Below are 20782 nucleotides of genomic sequence, written 5' to 3'. Positions count from 1 at the left end.
GCCCACCTCCCACAATCCCTCAAAGCGAATTTTGTTAACCTATTATTTTAAGTCAGACTAATCCAAACATATCCTCCATGGATGGCAAAATTTCACCTACCTATTTTCATGTGATACAGTAATAAACAGAAACTTCATTTTATCTATGTAAATTGCATCAAGAATGACTAACAGCTTGCTTTTGACCCCAGTACCATCTGCTAGTTATAACCATTTCTTATTTTTCAAACACGATAAAGCTCAGATCCACCCTCAGACTTAGGCTAAGTCATATCCTAAGAGAGAATATAGAGAACACCTAGAGCAAGTAAAGCAAGTAGATCAGGATCATGCCAACATTATGGCTACTGAAATCAACGGCCAATCCTTGCCTCAGTGATTACTAGACTTTAGGATTTCACGGACCAAGAACAATTTCAGGAATAAAACAAATGGGAGCAAATAAAGTTACCAACTTTTTATTTTCCAAAATAAGAACATCTAGAAAACAACTACTCTGTAACTATCATCACATTAAAAAAAAATAGAATGGACAATTTCAAAATAAAGCAGAATCCTTTAGAATGAATAAGTTTGACCAAATAAAAACTCACTATGTATTTTTTTTTCTCATTTCTCTGCTCACCTGTAGAACCTTCATCATGAATGAACCCCAGTTCACACACTGGTGTGGGAAACCACCTGTGCATCTGACATTCTGGTCCCTTCCTTCCCTTGCTTTATTCTAATAGTTCTAGAACTTTAGCTTGCTCCTAGAAACTCAATTTAAAAGACAGACAAGGACTTCCCTGGCAGCCCAGTGGTTAAGAATCGGCCTGCCAATGCAGGGGACATGGGTTCGAGCCCTGGTCTGGGAAGAACCCACGTGCCGCGGAGCAACTAAGCCAGTGTGTCACAACTACCGAGCCCACGCACCACAACTACTGAAGCCCGCGCGCCTAGAGCCGGCGCTCCTCAACAAGAGAAGCCACCGGTGAGAAGCCCGAGCACCACAATGAAGAGAAGCCCCCGCTCACCGCAACTAGAGAAAGCTCACGTGCAGCAACGAAGACCCAACGCAGCCAAAAATAAATAAATAATTTTAAAAATAAATAAAGACAGACAAATAAGGAAATTATTATAACGTGAGTGCCATAAGGTTACGGGTCGGGGGGAGGGGGACAGGGGATCAAGGAAGTTTTCACAAATTACGTGAAAAAGATTTTCCCATGAGAAAGAATGGGAAAGATTATTATAGATGGCAATGACTGTGGCTGAAAGCACAGAGACAATCTATGTATGCAGTATATCCAAGGAAGACTATATTGTGTATCAAAAAAGTAAGTAGTGGATATACTTGGTTGTAGAGTAAGGGTTACTTTTCTCTTCTTTATTCTTCTATTTTTTGAAATTCAACAATGGAGTATGTGTTAATTTAATGATCAGGAAATTTTTTAAAATAACGACTTCAATTTTGTAGGTTAGTTTAGAAAGAACAAACAAAAGGCCTATTTCCCTTTAAGAAATCAGTTTGTATTAAAAGAGGCCAAATTTTAAAAAGGAGATGTTATCAAGCTCCAAACTTTGGCTAGGACCCTGGGGAAGACAACATTCCCTCAGTGCTTCTGTGAGAATCTTAGTCTGGGTGTATTCAATACTGCAAGCCTTCTTGTCCATATATGGTCATTAGTCAGAAATTCTCAGGTGGCAGGTACTGACAGGTCCAATGCTGGAGTCAGACACCAAGGTTAGAATCCCAGCTCTACCACTAACTAGCTCAATGAGCTTTGCAAACTACTTAACCACTTGAATCCGTTTTCTCACCTGTAACATGGAAAACTGCCTACCTTTGGGGATTTTTGTGTACATCAACAAATATACTGTAAGAAAAGCACGTAGAAAATTACAGATATAGGACATATTTGTGTATCTAATTGAGAGGTACATATTTGTTTGCTCTATTGGTTTAGGAAGGCTTTAAGATCCCATTTGCCATTTGTTTGCTCCGGTTCAGCTAAAAGCTTTAAGCACATAAAATTTCTTTGTCAGTTGTAATGTCAACTCTCTGAAACTCAAATGTATTCGAGTTTTTAACAAGTTCCAAATGCAGTACTGCTTCTAAAATTAAGCTATCCCTAGAATGATCCTCTGCACAATCCCGAAATAACTAAGTGGCTCTACCCCTAGATTCTGGCAACTGACACAAAACTAGGTGGACGTTTCCCTTTTTTTTTTCTGTCTTCTTAGTCCAGCTGACTCCCCTATCCACTCCCAGGGAGAATCGGAGATGTTCGTGCAGATAAAGTTTCAGCTCTAAGGTAATGGCCTCTTACCCAGGCTTTCTTAAAGCTGGAATATAGTCAGCAGAACAACGTAGCAGGAGTTCCTCATGTGTTCTCAAACGACCTATACAGCTTGCAGAATCCTCCTCGGCCACTGGGCCACCCGGCAGCGACGGCACAACTTCCACACACCTCGGCTTCATCCAACCTTGTACCCTTGGTATCCATCCCAACAGCCCCGCCCCGGAAAATGACCAATCAGAGAGTGGGAAGTGAGCCGGATGGGGAGGGCCTATCTTGGCGCTGTCCACGAATCACCAACTTCAGACAGCGGGGGCGGAAGCGGAAGCCCTGGTTTGGCCTTGGTTCCGCCTTGGGGGACTGGCCCGTGGGAACCAGTGAGGAAATCCTGGGGCTGGTGGGTTTAAGTTTTCATCTCTTATCTATCAGCGGAATCGGCCGAGCAGACGCCTGCGAGCGCGGGAGGGAGGCAACTTCACCGCCCAAAAAAGAGTGAGCGGGCAGGCAGCCGCGGAGCAGAACCGAACTCATTGCAGGGTCTCTACAGGCCGGTCCGGCTCGGCGCCGCTCCCCTCGAGGCCATGCTGCAGGCGGAGCTCCGGGCGATTCCTAGGTGAGAGCAGCGGCTCTGCCGGGGATTCCACCGCGGAAGAACTGGGTAGATGCAAGGTGGGAAAGAAAGAATGCTGACCGCACTGCTCCCCAGTAGTACCCTGAGCCGCTGCGTTTGTGGCAGCAGCAGCAGTAGCAGCAACAGAAAGCACAGCGTGGGCCGAGGAGGCGGTTCCAGCTGGTGAAGTCGCTCCACGGCTGTTTTTCCGTAGTATGAGAGTCGACAGAACAGCCAGAGACCCCATTACCATCTCTTTCGAGCTATTTTCCCTTGCTACTCGGAGCTGATTTATGCGGAAACATGCCTTGCACTTGTACCTGGAGGAACTGGAGACAGTGGATTCGACCTTTAGCGGTGGTCATTTATCTGGTGTCCATAGTGGTTGCGGTTCCCCTATGCGTGTGGGAATTACAGAAACTGGAGGTAAGAGGGTCCCGCACCATCCGCCTCTACCCTTTCTTCTACCGTTCTGCCCAGCTAAGGTAGCCTGTTTTTATCCCGGATGCTCCAGACTTGATATCCTGAAAACCATGTCCTGTAATGAACCCGTGACATAGCCTGTCTGATTTCTGGTTGTTAACGGTTTTTCAAACCATGCTACTCGTGAAGGTAGGACCGAGAAAATAAAATATATTAAGATAGCTGCTTCGGAGAGCACTGTTTTGCAAACATTCATCAATATCCTGAAAGTAAGGTAACTTTACTTCTGAAATCTGATCTGTTTAAATATTAAGACTTAACTAGATCTAAAGACCAGGTGTTGAATTTTATTAGCGTTTAACTGGCTTCCTGAATTAAAGGATTCGAGTTGGTTTAACTTCGTTTTTACTTTAGAAATTAACTCTTAACAAAGGTTTTGAAAAAAGTCCCTTGTATATTTTTTGATGTCATATTCTTATTATGACATCAGTAAAGTACTATAAGCTGAAAGACCCCAAGGTAAATATTTAACTAAGTATAAAAATTGTAATGAACTTTTAAGTTTGAAGTTCATAAAATTCAGGGAAGTATTTTTTCTTAGAAACAACTATTTCACAAGAGTTATGACAAGACCATGGCTATTTAAGGCCTTTTGTGTGGGAACAATCTTTATGTAATTAAATGAAATGCATTTAATATATGTTTGTTTTCTGTATGTTCACTCAATTTTTTTTGGTTGACTTTTCTAAACTAGCATAGTCCATATAGTTATTCTTAATATTACTATAATATTACACTACATTAAGTATTTCTAGTTTGTTAGATATTTAGGTTACTTCCATAATTTGTCTACCAGAATTCATATATAAACATCTTAATATAAATAGGGATTTCTTACTTTGGAGTATTTCTTACTTTGAAATATAGAAACTATTTTAAAGATTAATACTATGTATAATAACCTAATTTAAGATTTCTCTTAGTTGTTGGTGTCAATGACAAAAAATTAAGAAAGAGATGGAAAATTTTATTCAAGCCAAACTGAGGATTATAGCCCGGGAGACAGCCTCTCAGAGAGCTCTGAGGACTGTTCTGAAGAGATAAAGGGGGAAGCCAGTATATACGTGATTTTGGCAAAGGGGGTATGTGCGATCAAGCGCACATCTCGGTAGAAGGTCACAGGTCATGAGGAACAGACATCTAAGTTAATGGTTTTAGTGCTTTTCTAAGTATGGGAAGATGCAAGAATCCAGGTTCATCAAAATTTTCTCCTGAAAATATCTATCTGAAGACAAGTTTTCCCAGAGCACAGAGTGCCTCATCCTGATCTTGCCCCAACACATACCCCAAATTCCTTTCAGGGTGTATTATTCCTTTCAGGGTGTATAGCCTCAGTGGCTAGTGATTTGATTCTTGTAGAACTGGATGGTGGGCAGCAGTCTTTATTTTACAATCCCTTCCTTTTCGGTCTTAATTTCAGCCAAAGTTTGGGAGGCATTTCGACCAGTTTGTCCCATGTGGCTAGGAATGCTAATTCCCAGGTCAGGTGAGGATTTTGTTGATAGGCCACTCAATGTGCTATTACTGGACGAGGCTCTGTTAACAATGACCAAAAGCCTCTGGGCCACCTATCTTGCTGTTACTGTCCAGGAAACGGTTCCCTCTTCTTGTTGTTCCCTCTTCCCATATAGAAGAAGCTACACGATTACGGTTATGGATGTTATAGAACTATATATTTGGTCAGTTGTTTCAAGTGGCCTAATCATCATTAATTTTATCTGAGTCTCAGTCACACATTTGGTAATGCAGGAAACAATAATCTTGTAAAACAGGCAGAATACAAGTAATTTAGCTAGTAACATTAATAACGTCATAAGTAAGTATTAAGCTATGAACTTCGTTAGGTATGGCCCGGTGTCTCCCCAGGTCGTCTGACCAGTCTGTTCTGCACCAATCGCTGTCTGTAAGGGGAATGGTATATTGGCATTGCACATAAAGCTCACCAGAGACGTCTGCACTGACAAGGCTAGTGGTGGGTCACCGTGACACCTTTCAGAATTGAAAAAGGAATGTTATCTTCTAAGGAATTATGTGGCTGGTACCAGAAGGAGAAAAAGTGATCACTATGGTTGAGCAGGTATTTCTGCCATTGAGGAGGTCTGGTTAATGCATAATGCAGGTGCGTGATGCTTCCAGAGGGGAGGGAGGAGGCCAAAGGGCAGAGAAAAAGTTATATGTGTAAATATTTCTTGTCTTGCCTTAAAATGTAAATTTTTGTTTTATCACTGATGTCAACTGTACTTTTTCAGTATGGGCTTTTAAGGACAATTTTAATCTGCAATCTCGACTGCTAACATCCTGAGCCAGATTCTCATCGTGTATTTCCTGGACTATTCTGAACATACCAGCCAGAGTGTCCAGTTAAAACATAAGTCACATTATGTGTGTCCTCTGAAAGTTTTCCAGTCACTCCTAGTCCTGGATTAAAAGCCAGTATTCCTGACTATGGCATTGGAGCCCAACATGATCTGAGACCACCCCCACCTCACCGCCCTCTGACTCTCTCTCCTCAGTTCCTGGGTCTCCTCCACACTTGCTTTGCTCAAATGCAGGGCGGGCTCCCTCCTTTGGGCCTTTGCATGTCATAATATTCCTTTCTCCAGACGGTATTCTCATTCCTTTGTGTCCTTCAGGTTTTTACTTCAATGTCACCCAGCTACCCAGTTTAAAAATCGCAAGCTTCACTTCCTCAACTCTTCATATCCTCTTCCCTTCTTTATATTTTTTAGGACTCACCACCATCTAACAGGATACATTTTTTATCTTGTTTTCTCCTTCTCAAATATCGGATACTTAATAAATGATTATTTGAGTCCCAGTGATAAATCAGGCTGGTACTCTGTATGGTTAGAGAGAGAAACATGGCACCTACTTTCATGGAACTTGGTGGTGGAGACACCACCAGCAAAAACAAATCAATAAAATAAAATTATGTAAAATGCTTTGAGGAAACTAAAAAAGATCTAAAAAGCGAACAAGCAGGGCAACATTATTACACATCTTCAAAAGACAACTCTACCAGCCTATGGAAAATTAAGTGGAAGTGGAAGAAGTTAGAAAGTTCTTTAAGGTGGTTCAGAGGTAGTGGGTGCCTGGGCTACGATGACTTATGGCCCAAGTCAGAATAGCAGAAACAGAGATGAAAAAGTGAATTTTAAGTATCATTGGAATTGAAGAAATAGGGCTTGACACTGGATTGGATTGGGGAAGAGAGGCAGTGGGAGAAAGGGGGAAATCAAGAACCACTCTGAGTTTTATGTCTTGAACAACAAGGTAAATGGTGACGCCAATTACCAAGATGGAAACTTGATAGATAAGGACAGGTTTGAAAGCATTTGAGTTCTGTTTGGGACACTTAGTTCAGGGTATATGAGAGACATTCCATTCACATGGGTACGTCAAATATGCTGTTGGAAATGCAAGTCTAGAGCTCAGAAATGTCTGAGCTGCAGTTATAAATATGAGTTGTCAGAACAGAGATGGTGTTGAAAGCCATAAAAATGGATGAGATTATAAAGGGGAAGAAGAAGAAAAAGCAGAGGACTTGGCACCAACATCTATAGGTCACAGGGAAGAATAGGAAGTTTAAAAAGCAGCAGCAGCCAGTGGGGAAGTAGGATGCCAGGAGAGGGGTGTCATGGAAGCCAAAACAGAAGGACAAAGTAGTGAACAGTCTGCTGCTGAGCCGTCCATTGGAGGTTCATTTGTGATCCTCGTCATGGTTTCTATGGAGGTATCAGGTCCGAAACTAAAGGGAGTTGTTTGAAGAATAAATGTGGAGTGAATAAGTGGTATCAGAATATGAAGACAGGGACTTCCCTGGTGGCGCAGTGGTTAAGAATCCACCTGCCAATGCAGGGGTCACGGGTTCCAGCCCTGGTCCGGGAAGATCACACATGCTGCAGAGCAACTAAGCCCATGCACCACAGCTAGTGAACCCACGTGCCACAACTCCTGAAGCCCACCCACCTAGAGCCCGTGCTCTGCAACAAGAGAAGCGGCCGCAATGAGAAGCCCGCGCACTGCAACAAAGAGTAGCCCCCGCTCGCCACAACTAGAGAAAGCCTGCGCACAGCAGCGGAGACCCAATGCAGCCAAAAATTAATTAATTAATTTTAAAAATATGAAGACAAGTTTTTGTTCATTTTGTTTGTTTTGAGTATTTTTTGACTCAGGAGAATGAGTGGCACAGTAGATAGAGAGGAGTGTGGGTTAAGGGAGGGTCCCCCACCCCCACCCCACCCAACCATTGTGTTTTGTTGTTAAAGTGTTAGAGACACTAACCACAGCATGCCCCTAAGGTAAGGTATAATTTTCTTTAATCTTCTTAAAAGTCCTGAAGCATAGGAATTATCCCAGTTTTACAGATGTGAAAACTGAGACGGATAAGTGGCTAAAGTGACACTATGCTAAGTACTTAATATACAATCATTCTCATTATTCACTGGATGAGTTTATGTCTCTAAAATGCATAACACTGTGCCCGGCACATAATAGGTGCTCAGTAAGCCTGAATTATCACTATTGTTTTTAAAATATCATCACTATTGTTGCAGTGGGGCAACAGTTCTGTTCTCGTGGGATAGCATTTTCAGGTAGCATTTTCATTGGGATTAACTTCACAGCTGAACACCTAAAGCAAAGTTATAATGCATCTGATTGATCACTAGAAAAAGTAATTGACATGTTTAGGAACAGTTTCATATGAAAAATACTTGTCTTTTAAACATCAGAATCACAATGCTCACTCTGTGAGAAGTCAGTGGGAACTAAGGTTGTAGAAAACTGGAGGATCGGCTAGCCCATCCCATGCCCATGGGGCATATACTCATGACTGGAGTGGCCAGGTGACCATCTGCACTACTTAAACCATCTTTCTCATTCTCTTACTTGGTTGAGCATGTATAAGTGAGGTCATATAAGTTAAATGCACACGTCAGGGACTTCCCTGGTGGTCCAGTGGTTAAGACTTTACTTTCCAATGCAGGGGATGCAGGTTCGAACCCTCGTCGGGGAGCTAAGATCCCACAGGCCTCAGGGTCAAGAAAACAAAAGATAAAACAGAAGCAATATTGTAACAAACTCAATAAAGACTTTAAAAATGGTCCACATCAAAAAAATCTTTAAAAAAATAAAATAAAAAATAAATGCACACATGATGTCACGCTGCTCTGCATTTGTTTCACCCTGCCCTGCTGGTCCTATGTTCCAAGTAGCTACTCTGTGTAAGTGCTCCTTTCTTGCCCTCAGGACAAGGGGGCCCAGAAAGCACTCTCCTGTTTCTCTTTAACTCTCTGCTCTGAAAGCCTTTGGCTGAGTGAGTTAACTCACTCCTGGAGGCTGGTCTTTAATGGTCTTTTTCTTTCCTCTCTGCTTTCTTCAAGTTACCTTAGGAAAAAAAAATCTACACTACTTATCTCTTCCTTGTTTTGTGAGCCCAATAAACCCTACTTATGGCTGATAAGTTTAACATTAATTGTATCCTTCTATCAGTGTGTCTCAAATGTGAATAATTTATTTAGAGATAAATGTAAATTAAAATAAATGTAATAATCACATAAATAATTTGTACAGATACCTAGAGTTGACTTGTTACATATAATGTCACCTAAATATGTACACACATAAAATAGGTTCAGTTCTTATGCACACAGCTTTTTAAATACCTTAAAAATCAAAACAGTTATAAGACCAGTGATTCAAATTAGTGGCATTAATGTGGACAGGTGATGTTTTTCTGAAACTGATTCATCACTTGCAATGTAAAACTGGTACTAACACTATGATGCAAGATTTTAAAAATTTTCTTCCCCCTCCCCGTGTCCTCAAGTCCATTCTCTAGTAGGTTTGCATCTTTATTCCTGTCTTGCCCCTAGGTTCTTCATGACCATTTTTATTTATTTATTTAGGTTCCATATATATGTGTTAGCATACAGTGTTTGTTTTTCTCTTGCTGACTTACTTCACTCTGTATGACAGACTCTAGGTCCAACCACCTCATTACAAATAACTCAATTTTGTTTCTTTTTATGACTGAGTAATATTCCATTGTATGTATGTGCCACATCTTCTTTATCCAGTCACTTGTTTTATGATCATTTGAAAAAGAACTTTCTTCCTTATAGCATATGGAGGACACTTGACCATCATTAGTCACGAGCACATAATTTTTCTCTCAACTCTACCACCAAGTTCTACCTTTTGGCACTAAGGCAATCATAAAAACAAATACGGGCATTAAAAGTACTTGGCACTACTGTTCTTAATGATCACCTTATAATGAAGATCTAGAATATATTATTATTAAGTCATCATTAAAATGAGTACTGAATTTTAAATGAAACTGAGCCAAGGAAAAATCTCTGGAAAATTATTGTTCAGACGTTCTTTTCAGAATCTTCACCTCTGTGTATTTGCTTTTGACTTGCTGCTTTGATTAATCTCCAGCATTCAGCAAGACTTTTATTTGCTTTTCAAGTTTTCCATACAGTTGAATATAGAAATTCATTGTTGTAAAAATACGTTTGTTCTCTATACTTTTGTTTTCTACTTCTTTAATCTTTGACCCTTTATGAAAAAAAATCTTGTTTAAAACAGCAAAAACTACAAGTTGTGGACTTAGTTCCTTTTCCATTAACTGTTCAAACTCCTCAAGTACTAAAAATAAATGCCCACCTTTTTTGCTTTAAAAAGTTAGCATTTGCATTTTTTTTTAATTAAAAGGATTCACATTCTTCAAGGCAGGCGTACAAGTTAGCATAAAATTCATTCCTGAGGGCCCCTCAGATAGAACAGAGTTTCAGCTAAATTTGTTTTTACCAGGAAGTGAGTGGATTACTTCAACTCTATGTTAGGATGAGGTAATTCAGAGTATATTTTTAGAAATTGAGATTTTAGAGGTTAAAATGTTGATCAGATATTGACCTAAGAAAGAAATTAGGGACTTCCCTGGTGACGCAGTGGTTAAGAATCCGCCTGCCAATGCAGGGGACACGGGTTCGAGCCCTGGTCCGGGAAGATCCCATATGCTGCAGAGCAACTAAGCCCGTGTGCCACAACTACTGAACCTGCGCTCTAGAGCCGTGAGCCACAACTACCGAGCCAGCACACCACATCTGAAGCCCACGTGCCTGGAGCCCGTGCTCCACAACAAGAGAAGCCACTGCAATGAGAAGCCCGCGCACCACAACGAAGAGTAGCCCTCACTCTCCGCAACTAGAGAAAGCCTGCACGCAGCAACGAAGACCCAACTCAGCCAAAAAAAAAAAAAAAAGAAAAGAAATTAGATCTTTTGAAAATGTAATGTCCTGAGTTGATAATGTTGTATATAAGAGGGGCAGCCTATATTAGCACGGGTCCCTTGGACAGGAGTTGTGGCAGTGCTTAGCAAATTGGAGGGTCAAAAGACATGATGCATGTGAAGAGTTCAGCAAAGTTATCAGGCAAATAGCAATCAGTAAGTGTTTTACTAACATGTTGTGTAACAGTAAAATTTGCAGAAAACGTTGATTTGCAGATTTTTATGCAGACATAAAAGCAGAGGAATAAACCAGAAGAAGATTTTTAGATTTGACTTGCAGAAAATTTTTAAACTTTTGTACATCCTTAACACAATAATCAAATATAAAAGGCAGATAACAAGTTAGGGGGAAATGACATGATGTTATTAATATTCTTAATGTATACAGCGCTGTTACAAAAGGCCACGTGAGGAAAAATCCACCCCCTCCTTCCACAAAAGCATAAATGGGCTGTTTATTGAAGAAGTAATAAAAATAGCCACTAGTCATTTGGAAAATATTGAGCCTCGGTAATAATCAAATAAATAAAAAGTTTTAAATACGAATATTTTATTTAGCTCTTTAGTTTTAATCTCAGAGAACTTATACTAACATATTCTTTGCTGGTTAAGGTTGGAATACACACCAAGGCTTGGTTTATTGCTGGAATCTTTTTGCTGTTGACTATACCTATCTCGCTTTGGGTGATACTGCAGCATTTAGTGCATTATACACAACCTGAACTACAGAAACCAATAATAAGGTAAATCTTTATATGTTTTGATTCTACTAGTGTTGTGTTGGCTTATCTCATAAATATGATGTAAACTTTTAAATTTATGTTTTGCTTTTCAAATAGGATTCTTTGGATGGTACCCATATACAGTTTAGATAGTGTAAGTATGCTTCATTTTATCTCATTAACTGAGAACTTGTTTGATGATGCTAACTGTAATTAAGGTAATAAAAGGAATATTATTTGGCAATAAGGAGTTAGGTTAATAAGTGAAAAGGTTCACTTGTTTTTAATATTAATAGAGAAGATAAAGTATAATCATAGAAAAGGCAGATGTTTTAAAATTTAAGATTAGTAGCTCTTAGTCCTTTAAAGAATGTAATACTTAAAGTACATTATCATCCTTTTTATTTATTATAATATTTATTTGGACCAAAACAGAACTCTTCCCCAGTGGATTCTAATACATGCAGTTGTTACAGATAACTGCTTTAATTTGATTAAATATAAAGAAAATATCTTTAACATCCTTTTCTGTGATTGTGTCAAGAAGTTTCAGATTATATTTAAGAACTCAAGTACATAATTTAACTTCTCTCTTCATTATTTACCCCCAACACAAATGTTTTTGTTTACCAATATCCAAGATGCTTATTGCTTTTAAAAATTCATTTCACAGATTGGTAGCCCTCGTAATGATAAAATTTAGAAAGTTTGATCTAATTATGTGAGTACCATGAATTGGAGTGGTAATTCATTTTATCGTAGTTGCAACTGTTTTTAACATCTGTGCTTCTTCATAGTGGATAGCATTGAAATATCCCAGCATTGCAATATATGTGGATACCTGCAGAGAATGTTATGAAGCTTATGTCATTTACAACTTTATGGGATTCCTTACCAATTACCTAACTAACCGGTATCCAAATCTGGTATTAATCCTTGAAGCCAAAGATCAGCAGAAACATTTCCCTCCTTTGTGTTGCTGTCCACCATGGACTATGGGAGAGTAAGTATGTTTGGTTTTAATTCTTTTATGTTGGGTTTTATTTAAGCGAGTTTAACTATCATTTCTCTGCAAAGTAGTGTGTTAAGGACTATATGCAGGATGAAAAGTATAAGACAGAGTCCGTACCCTCATGTAGTTCATAATCAAGTGTGAAGACTAAGAAAACACATTTTTATAACCCACACATATAAGATAGTTTCTTTTACATTATTCACCCTAAATAGAAAATTAAAATGTTGTGGGGAATAAAACCTTAGAAATCATCTAATCAACATCCTCTTACAGTTGGGAACCAGGGTCTGCAGAGATTAACTTATTCAAGTCACACAGTGAATTAATGGCAAAATCAGGTCTAAAATGCAAGGAGAAGGTAATCTAGGTGGGGAAACAGCATTTGATATGAAATTAGAGCAACAAATAGCAATGTTTATTCTAGTAATATGTAAGTTGGCCTTATTGTACATTCATGTAGGACAGTAAAGGAAAATAAAGCCTAAAAGGTTAAGTTGAAACTAAGATTGCATTTATTCTATGTATTTATTTTTCGGCAGGAAACATCTGAAGCCAGAATTTTAGAAAGATTAATTTTACAATACTATACAGGATGCGTTAGGGGGAGAAGAGTCCAGAAGGGGAAATAAATTAGGAGGTTATTATAGTATTTCATTTGTGAGATATGCTGAAGAGGAGTGTGAAATTGGAATAGAAAGGGAGACAATAAGAGAATGCAACTGGAGAATCAACAGGACTTGATCACTGATAGAAGGGGATGTAGGTGGAAGTTGCAAGCCAGTGTAACTGGAATGACTTGGAGGAATCAGTGTAGATATATGGCCTAGGGTTAGCTCCATTGCCTTCCATGCAGTACAGAACCATTTCTACAACATCAGCACTAAATGGAGCACCTAGTATGTGCTAGTATATAGATATAATACATATAACAGATGTGGAACTTAATGGAACTTACAGCTTGGTTAGGAATTAAATGAAGACACAAATATATAGTTACTTATTTCAGGAAATGCTATGAAGGAAAAAGAACAGGAGTCTATGAAAGAGGGTAGTAAGGAAAAAGTAACGTAGGTTGAGGATCAGGGGAGAGATATTGTGCTCAACTCCAAATAAAACAAGAACAAATAGGGATTTATAGCCAAAGAGATTGGGGTGGTCACTGGATGGAAAATTACTAAGGAGACATCAAGGGTAGGGGGATTCTCTCTAAACTGGCCTGATAAGAATCTTACTAAAGGCAGGCCAAGTAAACATCAAGTGTGAGGGAAGAGAAGCTTGATCGCATTTCCAGGGTGATCAGAAACTGGGGGTGGGGTGGGGGTGGGGTGTGCTGGTGATGGGTGTCTTAGCAGGATTTTTTGCTCAGACTGACTTCACAGGCCAAGGACAGGGCCTAAGGATGATGCCTAGTTGAAAAGAAGGCTCAGAGGAGTCCTGTCTAAAGTTTGATCAAGGAGAGACATTGTCAAGTGAGAAGCCATTATAGGATGTTAAGCAGAGGTCTGGTTTCCAAGATTACTTGTACTCTTTGTAGACTGAACTGGACGTGGGCATAGATGCAAGAGATTGCAGTGGTCCAGTTAATATGATGATGATGGTGGTGGTGGTGGTGGCAGCGGCAGTGGCAGCTTGGCTTCAAGCAGGACTCTTATTAATACAGAACCTGAGATGAGGCTCTAGCTGCCTCTTCAGGCTGGCTCATCACAGCAGGTGGTCAACCCCAGAGCTTTTTCAAATGATGCTATAGGTCGGAATTTCCCTTTTCTGTGCTTGTGCAATTGATTTATTCCTAACTACACAAGCAATTACATTTATTCTTGTTAAGACTCTGTGTTGGTTTCATTTTTTTCCCTGAGATGCTTAGGTTCTGACAGCTGCTACCTGAATAATATCAGCAGTGCATCCATAACTGTAACCCAGGTTTTCTTTCCTTTGAAGACATTAAGCATTTAACAAATCCGTGCCGTTTGGGGGTATGGTTTTAGTAATATAAAACTTCTCATTCTCTCATATATAAGTACATTTTAGGTTACCAGTCTCCTTCTATTAGATAACTGGTGTTATATATATGATCATTACTCAGAATATTGCGGTTGAGGATAATTCAGTATAATGCTTTGGTTTTAAGATGCAAATGCCACGGCAAGTTTCTAGTCCTTAGATGTTAAAATTAAGTCTGCTTTTTGTACTCTGATTTCTGTGACATAAGCACTGAGCACAATGAGTTTTCTTTTAATGAATTTTAGATTTTATGTATGTTAGTTTGTGAGAGGAGGGGAACATTTTACCCAGTGATTTAATACTGTTATGAAACAAATGTTTTCATGAAACAGTACTAACTCTTACTATGTATTCCCTTCCTCCCTTTTGTTTCTAAAATTTGGGTCACAGCCTACTGAATTACATTTGACACAATTTGAAAAAAATTTGCCCTAGGGTATGTACCTTGGAGTGGATATGCTAGGTCTTTAGGTTTTGTGCAACTTTGTGATAAATTGATTGCTGAAGTGGCAGTACCAAATTACTCTCCCATTAACAGTAGAAAAGATTTCTAATTGAACCACAGCCTCACCTATATTTAGAATTACCAGGGCTTCTTTATGTTTGCCTGTTAAGAGGGTGTAAAGGATTTCCCTGATTAGTAGTGAGGTTGAGCAACTTTTCATATGTTTATTAGCCATTTGTGTTTCCTTTCTGAGGAATGATTGTTTCTGTTTCTCATTTTTTAATGGGTTGTCTGTACAGGATCTTGATATGTTTAGATACTAATTCTTTATTTAATGCATGTTAAAAATATCTTTTTCTAGTTTTTGGCCTGCTTTGGCACTTTTACTATATCTTTTGATAAATGAAAGTTGTGACATTTTATATTGTTGAATTTATCAATCTTATTTTATAGTAAGTACTTAGCGTCATGTTCAAAAAATTCTTCCTGACCCCCAGGATTATAAAACCATTCTCCTCTGCTTTTCTTCTAAACATTTCATATTTTTTCCATTAAAGCTTTATAACAGGGACTTCCCTGATGGTCCAGTGGCTAAGACTCCACGCTTCCACTGCAGGGGGTGCGGGTTCGATCCCTGGTTGGGGAACTAAGATCCCGCGTGCCATGCAACATGGCCAAAAAAAAAAAGACTTATAAACACGTATTGATTTTTTTTTCATATGCTGTGTGAGGTAGGAATGCAGTTTCATTTTATTCCATTGCCTTCCTGACCTAGCACCATTCTGTCTCCTACCTCACTGGTCTATGTAGCCATCTCTGCTGTATATAAAGGTTCCATATATGTGGGTCTATTTGTGATCTTCGTTTTTTCTGTTTTATTGGTTAACTTCTCTATCCCCGGACCAATTCCATACATTAACTACTATAGTTTATTAATAAGCCTTAAAATAGAAGGGCAGGTGCCCCACCCCTATTATCTTGGCTATTCTTGGGTCGATGCTCTTACATATAAATTGTAGAATCAGCTCGTCAGGTTGTTTGAAAAGCCCTATTGGAGTTTTTGTTTGTTTGTTTTTTTGCGGTACGCGGGCCTCTCACTGCTGTGGCCTCTCCCGTTGTGGAACACAGGCTCCGGATGCGCAGGCTCAGCGGCCATGGCTCATGGGCCCAGCCTCTCAGCGGCATGTGGGATCCTCCCGGACTGGGGCACGAACCCGTGTCCCCTGCATCAGCAGGCGGACTCTCAACCACTGCGCCACCAGGGAAGCCCCTGGAGTTTTTTGATTGGAAGTGAATTCAATCTTCAGTTTATTGACATTTTTATGGTTTTGAGTCTTCTTATCTATGAATATGGTCTACTCTCTACTTATTTAGCTCTGCATTTATCTTTTAATTAAGTATAGTTTTCTCATAAAAGTCTTGTAAATTTTTTGTTGACCTTATTAACATCTTATATTTTATTGCTATTATAAGTGACATCTTTTTAAAAGATTAGTTTAATTGCTGCCAGTGTGTAGAAAGGCAGTTGATTTTTGCATATTGAGCCTATATCCAAAAGTCTTGTTAAGTCTTCTTATTCTGTAGATGTTAATAAGTTCTCTGTAGCCAGTCATCTTCAAAAGAAGGATTTGTTTGCTTTCTAGTCTTTATACCACACATTTCTCTTTCTTCTCACTGTGCTGATGAGTGCCTCTAGACTTTCTTGTATCATTCCTGGTTTTAACATTTGGATTTAATGTTTCTAAAGGTGTTTTGTAGGCATCCTTTATTAGGTTAAAAAGCTCCTTTTTACCCCTAGTTTGTTAAGAGTTCTTAATCATGAATAAGTATTGAATTTCATCAAATGCTTTTTCTATACCTATTGAGACAATCATAATTTTTTGCTTTTAACCTGTTAATATAGTGAATTAGATTAATGGCTTTTCTAATGTTAAAATCCCCTTGCTTTTAGAAGATAAATTTTAAGTGGTTATGTATCATCAGCTTGTCTACATCATAAGCTTTATAGAATTTTTACAACTTTGTTCATGAGAAAGATTGGGTTATGATTTTCCTTTCTTATACTGGCCCTGTCTGGTTTTCACATCCAAGTTTTGCTGCCTGAATAGGAGTTATTGCATTTTATTTATATATCACAGAAAGAGATATATACTATACCTTGAAAGATTATTCTGGACTGTTCTTTGTGGGAGGACAATTGTAGAACTGTTTAGGCTTCCCGTTGTTTCTGGAATAAACTTTTTTTTAACTATAGCATTTAGGAATTAAGCAGAATAGACAAAGTTTAAAAATGTGTAGTTAGGGGATTTCCCTGGTGGCACAGTGGTTAAGAATCCGCCTGCCAATGCAGGGGACATGGGTTCAATCCCTAGTCCGGGAAGATCCCACATGCCGCAGAGCAACTAAGCTCGTTCACCACAACGACTGAGCCTGAGCTCTAGAGCCCATGCGCCACAACTGTTGAACCCACGCACCACAACTACCGAAGCCCATGCACTCTAAGGCCCGCATGCTGTAACTACTGAGATTGTGTGCTGGAACTACTGAAGCCTGTGTGCCTAGAGCCCATGCTCCGCAACAAGAGAAGCCACCACAATGAGAAACCCGCCTACTACAATGAAGAGTAGCCCCTGCTCATTGAAACTAGAGAAAGCCCGTGCAGTGCACAGCAACAAAGACCCAACACAGCCAAAAAAACGTATAGGTAGGGACTTCCCTGGTGGTCCATTGGTTATGACTCCATGCTTCCACTGCGGGACACAGGTTCGATCCCTGGTCGGGGAACTAAGATCCCACGTGCCACATGGCACGGCCAAAAAATAAAAAATAAAAATAAAATAAAATGTATAAGCATATATTAGTTTATATCTTAATCTCTTTTGAATCTGTCATTATGACTCCTTTTCCTTTTCTAATGTTACTAGTATCTCTATTTTTTCCTTGAACAGTCTTGCTGGAAGTTTGCCTATTTTTAACTAGTCTTTTTAAGAACTGACTCTTGGTTTTGTTGATTATCTGTATGTTTGTTTTCTATTTCATTCATTTATACTCTATTTTTACTTCATTTCTCCCATTTCCTTTGGTTTACTCTGTTCTTATTCTAACATGAGTCTTAGCTCATTAATTTCTAGCCTTTCTTCTTTTTTAATACTGCATTTAAAACTATACAATTCCGTTCATGTTCTGCATTCACTGAATCCCTTTTTTTGTTGGGGTATAATTGACATGCAACATTATATTAGTTTTAGTTGTCCAACATAACTATTCAATATTTGTATATACAATAAATGAAATGACAACCACAATAAGTCTATTTAACATCTATCGCCCCATGAATCCGTTTTCATATTTAACATTTTCATCATCATCCAGTTTAAGGTTTTTAAATTTCTGTTTGGATTTTTTCTTCACCCAAGTTATTTTGAAGTATTTTAAAACTTCCAAATATGAGGATTTTTTTTTTCATTTTATTTATTTGCATTGTAGTCAGAGAATGTATGAGACAGTCTCTGAACTTGGTTAAGATTTGTTTCATGCCCTCTGGTACATGATCAGTTTTTATAATGGTTCTCTGTGTGCTTGAAGAGAATGTGTATGCTGTATTAGTGAGTGGCTGTGTAGTGTTTATCTCCATGAGGTCAATCTTATTTTATTATGTTATTTAGTTTGTCTGCATTTCCGTTGATTTTGGCTACTTGTTCTATCAGTTACTGAAAGAGATGTTGAAATTCTGCCACTGATAATTTGTCAATTTCTTTGTGTACTTCTGTCAGTTTTTGCTTTATGTTTAGATAGTTTCTACTCCAAAAAATCTTTTTTGTCTTAAAGTTCCTTTGTCTGATGTTAACAGGTATCCTATCTTTCCTTTGTTTAGTATTTGCCTGGCTTACCTTTCACTATCTTTCACTTTCATCTTTTCTGTGTCCTTATGAGGTGTATAACTTTTTTTTTAAGTTTAGTGTTTTCTTTAATTCTAATCTGATGATACATCACTTATACAAGGTATGCTATTTATATTTTTGTGATTATTGATATATTCATTTATAATTTTGGGGACTTTTTGTTCTGTCTCACTTTTTCTAGTTTCCTTTTCTCATTGATTACACTTTTAAAATAAACTTTTATTTTGGAATAATTTTAAATTTACAGAAAAGTTGCAAAGACAAGACAGAGATTTGCTATTACCCTTTATCCAGCTTCCTCTAATATTAACATCTTTTGTAATCCTGGTACATTTGTCAAAAGTAAGAAATAACATTGGTACAATACTATTAACTGCAGAGTATTCAGATTTCCTCAGTTTTTCCACTAATGTCCTTTTTCTGTTCCAGGATCCAATCCAGGAATCCAGATTGCATTTAGTCTCTTTTTAAAAATATAAACTTTCATTTAATACTTCGAAAAAGCTATAAGAAGTTTGAGAAGGTCCTTCTAATTATTTAATAAATAATTTTAAAGTTTTTCAATCATTTCTGGGATACAAATTTAATAAATGTAATAGACAAATCTGTTTTATACCACCCACATTGAACAAAAGTTAATACATTACAGGTCTGTGATTCCATATTTGCAATTGTTAAAAAATGTATATATATGTACATAAAGCCTTGAAAACCAAAAGTTTTTTCATAGCTTATCTAGTGATAAAACTTTATTTATAATCTTTGACTATTTGTAGTTTTCATGTGACTATCTTACTGTTTATGGAGTACACTGAAGCTGTATCAATGTTGGGTTACAGGTGCTACTCCAAATCTCACTGATAGTTGATTACATTATTTTGTTGCTGTTTTTCTTATTCTATTTTTTTTCCCTCACTACTATTTTGGAAGTTATAGTTTCTATTTCTAGTCTTATTGTGATTTTATAAAGCCCTATTTTAATCTTAAAAATTAGATATCAATTTTCGGATAGAATTTTTTTTTTTTTTTTTGGTAATTCTTTTATAGATTTCACTGTAGTGCATCAATTTATTTGTTCCTTACTCCTCTTGCATCTCAGATCTTCTGACTGGGATCATTTCCTTCTTTCTAAAGTATGGCCCTTGAAAGTTCATTTAGTGTCAGTGTATCAGTGGCAAATTTTCTCAGATATACTTAACCAAAAATATCTTTATTTTGCCCTCATTCTTGAAAGATAGTTTTGCTGGATATAATCCTTTGTTGACAAGAATTTTCTCCAAACATTTTGAAGATTTTCTTCCACCTAATTCTGGCTTCAGTTGTTACTGTTAAGCCTCTACTGTTAATCCAGTTGTCATTCCATTATAGGTGACCTATCTCCAACTGCATTTTTTTTGGAAGTTTTAAATTTTATTTATTTTTTTATACAGCAGGTTCTTATTAGTTATCCATTTTATACATATTAGTGTATATATGTCAATCCCATTATCCCAATTCATCATACAACCACCCCCCACCGGCCACTTTCCCCTCTTGGTGTCCATACGTTGTTCTCTATGTCTCTGTCTCTATTTCTGCTCTGCAGACTGGTTCATCTGTACCATTTTTCTAGGTTCCACACATATGCATTAACATACAATATTTGTTTTTCTCTTTCTGACTTACCTCACTCTGTATGACAGTCTCTGCATCCATCCACGTCTCTACAAATGACCCAGTTTCGTTCCTTTTTATGGCTGAGTAATATTCCACTGTATATATGTATCACATCTTCTTTATCCATTCATCTGTCGATGGGTATTTAGGTTACTTCCATGTCCTCCAGCTCCGTTTTTTTCCCTCAAGACTGCTTTGGCTGTTCAGGATCTTTTGTGTCTCCATACAAACTTTAAGATTTGTTTTTTTCTAGTTCTGTAAAACTGCCATTGGTAATTTGATAGGGATTGCACTGAATCTGTAGATTGCTTTGGGTAGTACAGTTATTTTCACAATATTGATTCTTCTAATCCAAGAACATGGTAT

General features: G+C 38.1%; 1 protein-coding gene across 2 annotated transcripts in view; it reads left to right on the top strand.

Moving 5' to 3' along the window:
- The first annotated feature begins 2627 nt into the window (after positions 1-2627).
- TMEM184C (transmembrane protein 184C) overlaps positions 2628-20782 on the top strand; it is a 29682-nt gene continuing 11527 nt past the window's right edge. The window contains exons 1-5 of one of the 2 annotated variants that reach the window (XM_024736064.1): positions 3188-3318; positions 5242-5494; positions 11288-11418; positions 11515-11551; positions 12195-12400. In XM_024736064.1, coding sequence (XP_024591832.1) covers positions 5489-5494; positions 11288-11418; positions 11515-11551; positions 12195-12400 — 380 coding nt within the window. In that variant the 5' untranslated portion in view covers positions 3188-3318; positions 5242-5488. Of the gene's footprint in view, positions 3319-5241; positions 5495-11287; positions 11419-11514; positions 11552-12194; positions 12401-20782 lie in introns of both variants that reach the window. The other variant, XM_024736063.1, reaches the window with a different exon arrangement.

Source organism: Neophocaena asiaeorientalis, unplaced genomic scaffold (genome assembly GCF_003031525.2).
Source record: "Neophocaena asiaeorientalis asiaeorientalis breed wild unplaced genomic scaffold, Neophocaena_asiaeorientalis_V1.1 scaffold7, whole genome shotgun sequence".
In the NCBI taxonomy this organism is placed as follows: domain Eukaryota; kingdom Metazoa; phylum Chordata; class Mammalia; order Artiodactyla; family Phocoenidae; genus Neophocaena; species Neophocaena asiaeorientalis.
This window is presented reverse-complemented; position numbering and strand designations above follow the sequence as displayed.